The sequence below is a fragment of the Henckelia pumila genome, chromosome 3, assembly GCF_033568475.1.
Source record: "Henckelia pumila isolate YLH828 chromosome 3, ASM3356847v2, whole genome shotgun sequence".
In the NCBI taxonomy this organism is placed as follows: Eukaryota; Viridiplantae; Streptophyta; class Magnoliopsida; order Lamiales; family Gesneriaceae; genus Henckelia; species Henckelia pumila.
Genome location: NC_133122.1, coordinates 97199995 through 97209933, shown reverse-complemented (window position 1 = coordinate 97209933; position 9939 = coordinate 97199995). Strand labels below are relative to the sequence as shown.

Genomic DNA, 9939 nt, shown 5'->3' with positions numbered 1-9939 from the left:
TGTGAAATTAATGAATTCATATGTTAAAATGTGTACGGTTATAGAACAAACTTGTGAAATTAATGGATCAATATGTTGCAAAATATACGATTATATGTCAAAATTATGTAAATTTTGATCAAAATTGTAAAATTAGGAACGAAAAAATTATTTAACTGCCTAATTTTTTTTACAAACAGAAATGTTAAAAATACAAATAAATGTGTTACAAACAAAATGTATTATGGAATTGATAATCAGCATAATCCCTTATGTATCGCATCCTAAATTTAATGAAACATGATTTTTTCGTGGCACGCAATGCTTCTTTCCGCAGCGCGCATTTGCACGCTGCGGAAACGGTTTTCCACAGAGCGCAGCGCGCTGCGGAAACATCTTTCCGCAGCACAAGTTGGGTCGACCCAAGCATGAGCAATCTTGGGTCGACCCCAAGCAGGTCGACCCAAGATCTTACTTGGGTCGACCCAAACATAAAGAAAATTTGATTTTTAAAATTTGTTAAACTTTTTTTTTTTATTTTTTATTAAGTAAACACGAGGGCAAACATGTAAATTAAATATCCAATCTTTTTTTTAAAATATGATAGATTTCACGGGAGAGTTTGAAAAATGACCTTGGTCAACCAAATTTTTTGATTTATGACCTTTTTTCAAAAAAAATTTGCAAAATGAACTTCAAATACAAAGGAAATGCAAAAACAAAATAAAAAAAAAAATTGAGAAGGTTATATTTCCAAATCATGGTCAAACGAAGGTTATTTAGTTAAATAAATCCTAGATTTCACCCCCTTCTCCCTAAATATCCTTTTTACAATTTTCCAGCTAAAATCTTTTGTTCTGGGCTACTTGGTTTCGTTGAAATTTAAAAATAGGCCCATTAGCAGTTAGCAGGCCACGGCCCACTATTGCTTACCCTAAATTCAACTTACCAAAAGTCAAGGCTTTACCCCACCTCTCCCTAAATCTTAAATCCCCACTTCCCATCGGCCCCGCCACCTTCTCCGACCTCCGCCATTGCCTCCAATCACCGTCGCTTGCAACCGACAGTAATCTCCATTTCACGTTCATCCTTTTTTATTTTGTTCTAACTCTCTTCCTCTGTGTTTGGAATGCACTTTTTGGTGATATTATGATAAATTGGTGTGACATTGTTTGGCTATAATTTTGGAGTGTTTTGTTTGTTTGATTAGTGTATATAATGGGTCGACAAAAAAAATCAACATTTTAAATTATTTTGTTGATGTATTAAGCGTGAAATAAAATTTGTTCATTATTGCTTTGTAAAACTAAGGAAATTCTGTGATGCTGATTAGTTTGTGAGGGTGCATGTAAGAGGAGCTCCATAGGTGGTTGAATCGCATGTCTCGCTCCCGTGCGAGATGGAGTTTGTGTTTTCAAACTATTGAAAGTTCGTGAGATGGGGTATGGGCTCTTTTAACACATAAACAATTCAGATACAAATTTTGATGCAAAATTCCTTCGTACTGAACACTTGTAATTATATTTCTTAATGTGCTCTGAAAAAAAATCTCCTTCCTTGCCGTATTTTAAAACAATCCATTCAGCTTGTCTTCATGTTTCTTTTAATAAGTTTTGAACCATCTGTTCTCCTTGCTTCACGTGGTCATGTTACTAAAGTTGATTCTACTCCTGCGACTAAGTTTTTGATGAATGCATACTCTTGTTGAGGTTACTAATTACTAAAGTTGATTCTACTCCTGCGATTAAGTTTTTATGAATGTATACTCTGTTTTGTACAGCAAAAATATCTGCATCAAAATTTTAAATGGCTACGTTTGCCAGACCGGAGAACGCCTTGAAGCGAGCTGAAGGTAGGTCTATAATTAAATTTTGCATTGTAATGTTACTTGAATAATCAGTCTGTTTTGCACTTTACTTTTCGCTTACATTTTCTTAATTCTATGCTGGGAAGTCTGCTAATTATGTTCTTATGAGCTATGAGTCATTTGTATGGAAATAAGTTAAAACAATGAGAAGTCGCAATTGGCTATTTCTTTTGGTGCAGCGAAAGGGACGTTTCAAACGAAACAATAAATACTCACATCAATTTAGATAAAACAATATGAACTGAAATATTACTAATCCTTTTCCTTATCTAACTTTATAATTAAGACTCCTAATATAATTATATAATTAAAAAATACTGTTCTCAGTGCTGTAAATGCCTAAATGGCGGTAGGCAGTCGTGGGGCGGTTAATGACCACCTACCGCCTCGGCGCTTAGGCGGTTGAATTTTTTTAAACTATTTTTTTTATTGATAATTATATATATTCATGCAATGTTTATGCATAAATTAAATGATGTTTATGTATAAATAAGCGTCATACAATATAATCTAACCTAGTGGACGACAGCGGTGGTTTGAGGCAGAAGGAGGCAGGAGCACTTGTGGGTGATTGGGTTGGATGTTATATTTTGTAAAGAGATGGATATATATTAAAGAACTATGGTTTTTTTTTTGTGACTCGTCGACTTCCTAAACTGGCTTTGTTTATTGGTGACTTGTCGACTTCCTAAACCGTACCTCAGCCGCCTCTCCAGCACTGTATCACCATCGGCCGCCTGCTTCACCATCTTGGGCAAAAGCAGTGCAGCCGAGGGCCTCCTCGGCCTCTATTTAGAACACTGCTAATCCTGATGCAATTGGATCACTAAGATTCCTGATGTAGTTAAAATACTAAGAGTTCTCATCTGCATAGAATACTGATAAAAATCTGATCTTTAATAAAATATATCAATCTTGTCCTGTAACATCTTTCTTCCCCAGTGGTTTCAGAAGGAAGCAACCATCTACACTGCATTTGCTCTTCATGTTTTGTTTGTTTGGTTGTGTATAGTGTATACACTAATTTAGAGGCCCTATATCCCAAACACTGTATAATTCAATTTTTCATATTCTACATGGTGATGTATTTTCGCAATTCATAGTTTTGATACATGTACGTGCTCTAATGCTGATGCCGAGTTGATAAATGCATAATTTAATTTTAAAAATATTTTTTATAGATAATTATATGTAATCATGCAATATATGCATATATTAAATGATGTTTATGCTTAAATAAGCTTCCTACAATATAATCTAGCCTATTGAACGGCGGCGATGACGGTTTGAAGCAGAAGAGGCAGGAGAACGTGTGGGTGATTGGGTCGGGTTTTATATTTTGAAAAGAGATGGTATAATATATTAAACACCTAGGTTTTTTTTTGTGTTTCTCTGACTTCCTAAACTGGCTATTTTTTATTGGTGACTGTTTGTCTTCTGAAAGCGTGCCTCAGCCGCCTCTCCAGCACTACTGCATCACCATCAGCTGCCTGCTTCACTGCCTTAGGGCTTAGGCAAAAGCGGTGCGGCCAAGGGCTGCCTCGGCCTCTATTTAGAACACTGCTAGTCCTGTCAATTGGAATACTAAGAGTCCTGATGTGGATTACTAATAAAAATCTGATCCTTTAATGTCATATACTAATTTAGATGCCCTATATCCCAAACACTGCATAATTTTATGTCATATTCTACATGGTGATGTATTTTCGCAATTCATAGTTTTGATACATGTACATTGCTCTAATGCTGAAGCAGAGTTGATCAATGTTGGACAAAAGCAAGAGGCCCTTGAAGCGCTTCATAGTTTTATCACCTCAAGGAGGTACAGAGCGTGGACAAGGACACATGAGAAGATCATGTTGAAGTACGTGGAGCTATGTGTTGACATGAGGAGGGGAAGACATGCTAAAGATGGTCTTATTCAGTACCGTGGTATTTGCCAACAAGTGAACATTACTTCACTGGAGGAGGTGATAAAACATTTCATGCAGATGGCCACAGAGAAAGCCGAGCTTGCTCGTAATCAAGCTCAGGCCTTGGAAGAGGCTCTGGATGTAGATGACTTAGAAGCAGATAAAAGGCCTGAAGATCTTCTTTTGAGCTATGTTAGTGGTGAGAAAGGAAAAGACAGATCTGATCGTGAACTTGTAACACCATGGTTCAAGTTTTTGTGGGAGACATACAGAACAGTTTTGGAAATTTTACGAAACAACTCAAGGTTGGAGTCCCTGTATGCGGTGAGTCTTTCCCCTATTTCTATTCATTCTGATCCATCAACTCCTGCTCCTGTAAATGTATTGTTTTTCTTATTTTCTATTATGGTAACAGTCCTGGAGTAGTTTCTCTAAACCTTCTTCACTCCTTAATGCTTACGTGAATGTTAGTACAACAAATTGATGGTTTAATACTATTTCAATCTGGGTTTAAAATGTGTAGGACACTAGATATGTTCATGTTTCTGTTTGTTTGGTAGCTATAGGGCATAGGCACCTCGATGCGTTCCTTCCCAAAGGTTTGTCTACAGATTGAACATACCATAAAGAATATCCATATTGTTCGTGGTATTCTGGGAAGTATCTCTGTGGATATTTAATGCTGAAGTTACCAGATACCCTGGTGCTGATACACTTGCCTACACTTTAATCTTATTATTTTTCAGTTTGCTAAAATTGTCCGTGCTACTTTCATTGTAGTATTGTACACTTCGGAATTTGGAATTTTTGTGTGAAACTTTGTCAGAGACTCAAAAATTCCATGGACTTGTGCTTGCTCATTGCAGATGACTGCACATCGTGCCTTCCAATTCTGCAAGCAATACAAAAGAACTACTGAATTTCGGAGATTGTCTGAAATTATACGGAATCATCTTTCAAACCTCAACAAGTATAGAGACCAGAGGGATAGGCCTGACCTTTCTGTTCCAGAAAGCTTGCAGTTGTATCTTGACACCAGACTTGAGCAGCTGAAAGTTGCTACTGAACTTGAACTTTGGCAGGTTTGTTCCCTAGTTGGTGACTCGTTTCATATGCCCACAGCCCCTCACACAATGTTTAGTACCATATATGTTCTCTTTGTTTCTAAAGCATTTGAGTTGTTTTCTTGCTTTGGCATGCAGGAAGCATTTCGTTCGATTGAGGATATATATGGATTGATGTGCATGGTAAAAAAGAAACCAAAGGCCTCCTTGATGGTTATCTACTATTCAAAGCTTTTAGAGATATTCTGGATGTCGTCCAGCCATCTTTACCATGCTTATGCATGGTATAAGCTTTTCTTGTTTCAGAAAAACTTTAACAAGAACTTAAATCATAAGGATTTGCAACTGATAGCGTCAGCAGTTGTTTTAGCTGCACTTTCAGTGCCTCCATATGATCGTTCCTATGGAGCGTCTCATCTGGAGCATGAAAATGAGAAAGAACGGAGTTTGAGAGTGGGTAACCTTATTTCATTTGACGTTGAATCCAAGCCTGAGAACAAAGAAGTGGTAAATGAAGTCTTAGCTGAGGCCCTCCTTCCTGTTTTTAAGTTGCATTTTTGGAGCTTATGATTGCTAACTTTTTGTTTTTCAGCTTTCCAGGTCCTCCCTTCTTATGGATTTGGTAAGTCAAAATCTTAGATCATTTCAAATCCATCACTTATGATATTTCTGTGGTCTATGAATGTTTGGTTTCTGCTTTCTACATGCATTTAGATTCCAGCTATCCTATGATTGCATGAATGAAATTGTGAAGGAGTTTGTGCTCTTACCTTCTTGGATTGATTGAGATTGCTTTTGGTGTTTCATCTTATGGTACTTCATTCTTAATATCGTTCCTTTGTCCTTTCTTTAGGTGTCCAAAGGTGTGCTGACCTGCGTAACTCAGGAAGTGAAGGATCTTTACCAAATTTTGGAACATGAGTTTTTCCCTTTAGACTTGGCCCTGAAACTACAGCCCTTGTTGACAAAAATCTCGAAGCTCGGAGGTAGGATTGCTGCTGCTTCTGTTCCAGAAATACAGCTGTCACAGTATGTTCCTTATCTAGAAAAACTTGCAGCTCTGAGGTTGCTGCAGCAGGTGTGCTTTTCTACCAGTTGCCGTGCTTCTCATGATACAACACTGATGCCATATTTTTGTTCATTTGACATCGTGCTTTTGTCTTTCTACCTTGTGTGTATCCAGGTTTCACAGGTGTATCAGACAATCAGTATTGATAACCTGTCAAAAATAATTCCTTTCTTTGATTTTTCTACCGTTGAGAAGATATCTGTTGATTCAATCAAGAAAAATTATTTAACAATGAAAGTAGATTATCGGAAGGATGCCATTTCTTTTGGTAGTAAGGTAAGTTCACCATTTCATTGTTGATTCTTGTATATTTTTTCCAGCAAATCTTTTGTCTCTTGATTGTTTCTTCTTGTAGAATCAATTTCCTTAAAAGTTCATATTGTTGATAAAAGTTTGCCACGTTTTTGGTTTTAGACTTAGTCAGAGATTGGAGCTTAAATACTGTTGATATCGTCTCGACTTTGTGGGCTCCGTGTGTGGATATCTTCTCTGCTTTTTTGTACATGTCACATTAAATTCTATATATATATATAATATAATGTTGTTTCCTATTAAAAAAAAAATTCCCTTAAAAGTTGTTTCAATCATCTCAACCTTGTTGATTCTGCTATATCCCTTTGGGCTGGCTTCCCCTTTATACTTGTGCTCTGAGGATAATATTTTGCTAATATCGTCCTCTTTATGATTGGGCAACCAATCGAATGTGTTTATTGTATTCTCCTTTAAGTCAGATAATTAGTTGATTTTCCTACAGAGTCTGGAATCGGAGGGCCTACAAGATCACCTGTCTGTCTTTGCAGCATCTCTTAGCAAAGCAAGGGTAATGATTTACCCCCCTGCTAAGAAAACCTCAAAATTGGAGGACAGACTTTCTGATTTAGTGGAAGTGATCGAAGCAGAACACAAAAGACTTCTTGCACGCAAGTCAATAATTGAAAAACGCAAAGAAGAACAAGAACGACAACTTTTGGAGATGGTTTGCCCTTTTTTTCCTTTGAGAAGATAATGAGTTATTTTCAACTTTTAGATTGTACTTATTAGTTGAAAGAGATGATCTAATTTAGCAAATATTGGTTTATGGACTTTTTTAGGAACGTGAGGAAGAGGCAAAGAAGCAGAAATTGCAAAAAATAACTGAAGAGGCGGAGCAGAGAAGGCTTGCCACTGAGTTTGAGCAGATGAAAAATCAAAGAATTCTAAGGGAAAGAGAAGAACGTGAGCTTGAGGAGGCGCAAGCTTTGCTGCAGGAAGCTGAAAAACGTGGCAAAAGGAAATGGAAGAAACCAGTTTTAGAGGGAGTATGTCAAACTTTTCTTCGGTTTGATTTTTTCATTCTTATTTTTGACATGTTTATTTAGTTAACAGCTGTAATTTGATAGGAAAAAGTTACCAAGCAGACTTTGATGGATCTGGCCCACAGTGAGCAACTCCGGGAGAAGCAGGAAATGGAGAAAAAATCACAGAAGCTTGCCAAGACAATGGATCACTTGGAGAGGGCAAAAAGAGAAGAGGCAGCACCACTAATTGAAGCTGCATTCCAACGCAGATTGGTGGAAGAAGAAGCTATGCACACACATGAGCAGCAGGTCTGCATGAGTGACCTTTTTTTTTAAACTTAAAACTGCATGTATATCGTTTATCTTCTTTTCTATTGCATACTGCATACTAAATGTGGCATTGCCCCATAAAATGAAATTCTTTAGTTGTATACATGCGATCTGTTGATTAAATCATTATTTTATTACTATTTTGATACAGCAAGAAAGTGCTATAAGCAGACAGCGGCATACTGGAGACCTAGAAGAAAAGAGGAGGCTTGGGCGTATGTTGGAAAACAAGGTGGCTCATATCAGTTATATATATTTAAAATTATTGGTTTTGGTAATATAGTGATGGTCTTCTGGTGTTCGACTTCATCACGATAGTCATGACTTATGAGAAGTAACATCATTATATTGGTTGGATCTATAAGAAGGCATATATTTTAGTCTGTTATGAGATGTTATCTGAAAGTTTTGTTTCCTATCCAAAAAAAAAGATGTTATCTGAGTGAAAGGGACATGCCTTAAAAGGTTTTTAACTTGGGGTTGCTTACTCTTATATTGCTCTTGAGTTTAGAGAAGACCGTGTTATAAGAACTTCAATGTCCAAGGAAAACTCTCTAGCATAAACATTAGACCGAGTTGGATTTGTCTTTGGATTGAAGCTTGAAGTTGTGTAGGGTTTTTGAGTTGATCGTTGAGAACTTGCATTTGCTGCTTGTGTACTGATTTTGAATATCTGTGTGTTCATTTCTTTTGTTAATGGAGTTGATTAAACACCTGCCATGTTTTGCTAACGTTAATACAGCACATACTCCAAGAGAAAGTGCTTAGCCATAGGAGAGCTGAGTACAAGAGACTCGAGGAAGAGAAAGAACAGAGAATAAATCTGATTATCAGGTCACGTAAACAGGAAAGGGAGGCCAACAGGAAAATGATATATTTTCTGAGATCTGAAGAGGAGAAACAGAAAAGATTGCGTGAAGAGGAGGAAGCGAGGAAGTTTGAAGGTATTTTTTCCATTCAAACTCCATTTTTTCCTCTCTCCAATCATGTTTCTTTTTACTTCTCAACTTATTCTTTAATTGCACAAACCATCTAGGCTTTTAACTGCCACGCCAACCATGTCATTTCTTTGCCAAAGCTTTGTATTTGTTTTGTGTCAAATGTTCCCTTAAGGCTTAGTTTGGAAGTTGGGGACGGAAAAGAAGAAGAGAAAAAAAAAAGAGGAAGGACTAGAAGGGAAATGATGTACTCTCTTACTTGGGAGTTGAAGAAAGAGAAGAAAGGAAATAAATTTCTTTTCTTTGGGAGCTAGGAGGGAAGTGGGAGGAAAATACAATTATAATATCTGTTACAAAAAACATTCCTGCAATGTGTTTGCCCCCAATATTTTGGTCGTGGAGGAGAAAGATTTCCCCCCCTGTACTTACCTTTCTATTACTTAACAAACTCCCATGCAAAACCTTTTTTTAACTTCCGAATATTTTCGTTTCACTCTATTTTGGTGCTCCTAAGCAAAGCTTTGAGTTTGAAACAGATGGCATATCTTGATAGATAGTCATGATTTTTTGGTCATCCAAAGAATTAGTTGTTTATAATGCAATTCTTGCCTTCACGGCACTTATCTGCAGAGATGGAGCGGCGCAAGAAAGAGGATGCTGAGCGAAAGGCTAAGCTGGATGAAATAGCGGAAAAGCAGAGGCAGCGGGAGCTGGAGTTGGAAGAAAAAGAAATGAAGCGGAGAGAGGAGCTCCTGGGAAGATCATCCTCTGTGTTCTCGAAAACCGAGACTTCTGCCTTAACCCATCCGGCAGACGCAACACCTGCTGTCCCCGTTGCTGTTGATGCTGCACCATCACCTGGTAAATATGTGCCCAGGTTCAGAAAAATGGCTGCCGAGGGTGGTGGTGGTGGCCAGGCCCCTCCAACTGCTGATAAATGGTCTAGTGGAAGCAGAATGGACAATCGTCCTCCTCAGCAAAGTGACAGGTGGCAGGATGACAGGAGATCGCCCCTTGGAGGTGTTGGTAGTTCCTTGAGGCAGTCTTGGTCATCCACCAGGGCTCGAGGTGATCGCTGAGTTCTTGAGTTTTCCAGTCAGCATTCTCTGGACGATTTTTGAGAGTCAGGTATTTAACTTTCTTCTGTTTGCCACTCGAGCGGTTTTTTTTATTATACATAAAAGAGGCAATACAGAAATGTTAGCTCTTGTATAATTGACACTACTAATCTCAAATTTGCAATTTAGATCATTAAATAAATGCACATCTTATTCAACTTGTAGCCCGACTTGCATTTTAAAAAGCCATATGGTTTTGGTTCTCAATATATTCAAATTAAAACACTTTGTTCAGTAATCCGGATTCAATATCTTATGATGGGATTTATCTGATTAACAATTTGGTCTATCTAATTTCCTCTTATCTCTATTCCTACAATGCTCACAATAATTAATTTTAAATACCAAGAGGAATCGATAGTCAGGTAAATTAGAAGTTCCAAA

The 9939-nt window shown here is 37.4% G+C and overlaps 1 protein-coding gene across 2 annotated transcripts; it reads left to right on the top strand.

Annotated features, from left to right (window-relative positions):
* Positions 1-917: 917 nt before the first annotated feature.
* On the top strand, positions 918-9789 carry LOC140887022 (eukaryotic translation initiation factor 3 subunit A-like). Of its 2 annotated transcripts, none has more exons than XM_073294019.1 (14): positions 918-1045; positions 1760-1831; positions 3602-4083; positions 4626-4841; positions 4962-5330; positions 5416-5445; positions 5677-5901; positions 6007-6168; positions 6647-6868; positions 6984-7190; positions 7272-7478; positions 7651-7731; positions 8242-8443; positions 9068-9789. In XM_073294019.1, exons 2-14 carry the CDS (start codon positions 1786-1788, stop codon positions 9514-9516), a joined length of 2898 nt encoding a protein of 965 aa, XP_073150120.1. In that variant the 5' UTR covers positions 918-1045; positions 1760-1785; the 3' UTR covers positions 9517-9789. The 2 variants fall into 2 exon arrangements, with proteins under 2 accessions (XP_073150120.1, XP_073150121.1); XM_073294020.1 differs by lacking the exon at positions 918-1045 and adding an exon at positions 1108-1421.
* The last annotated feature ends 150 nt before the right edge of the window (positions 9790-9939 follow it).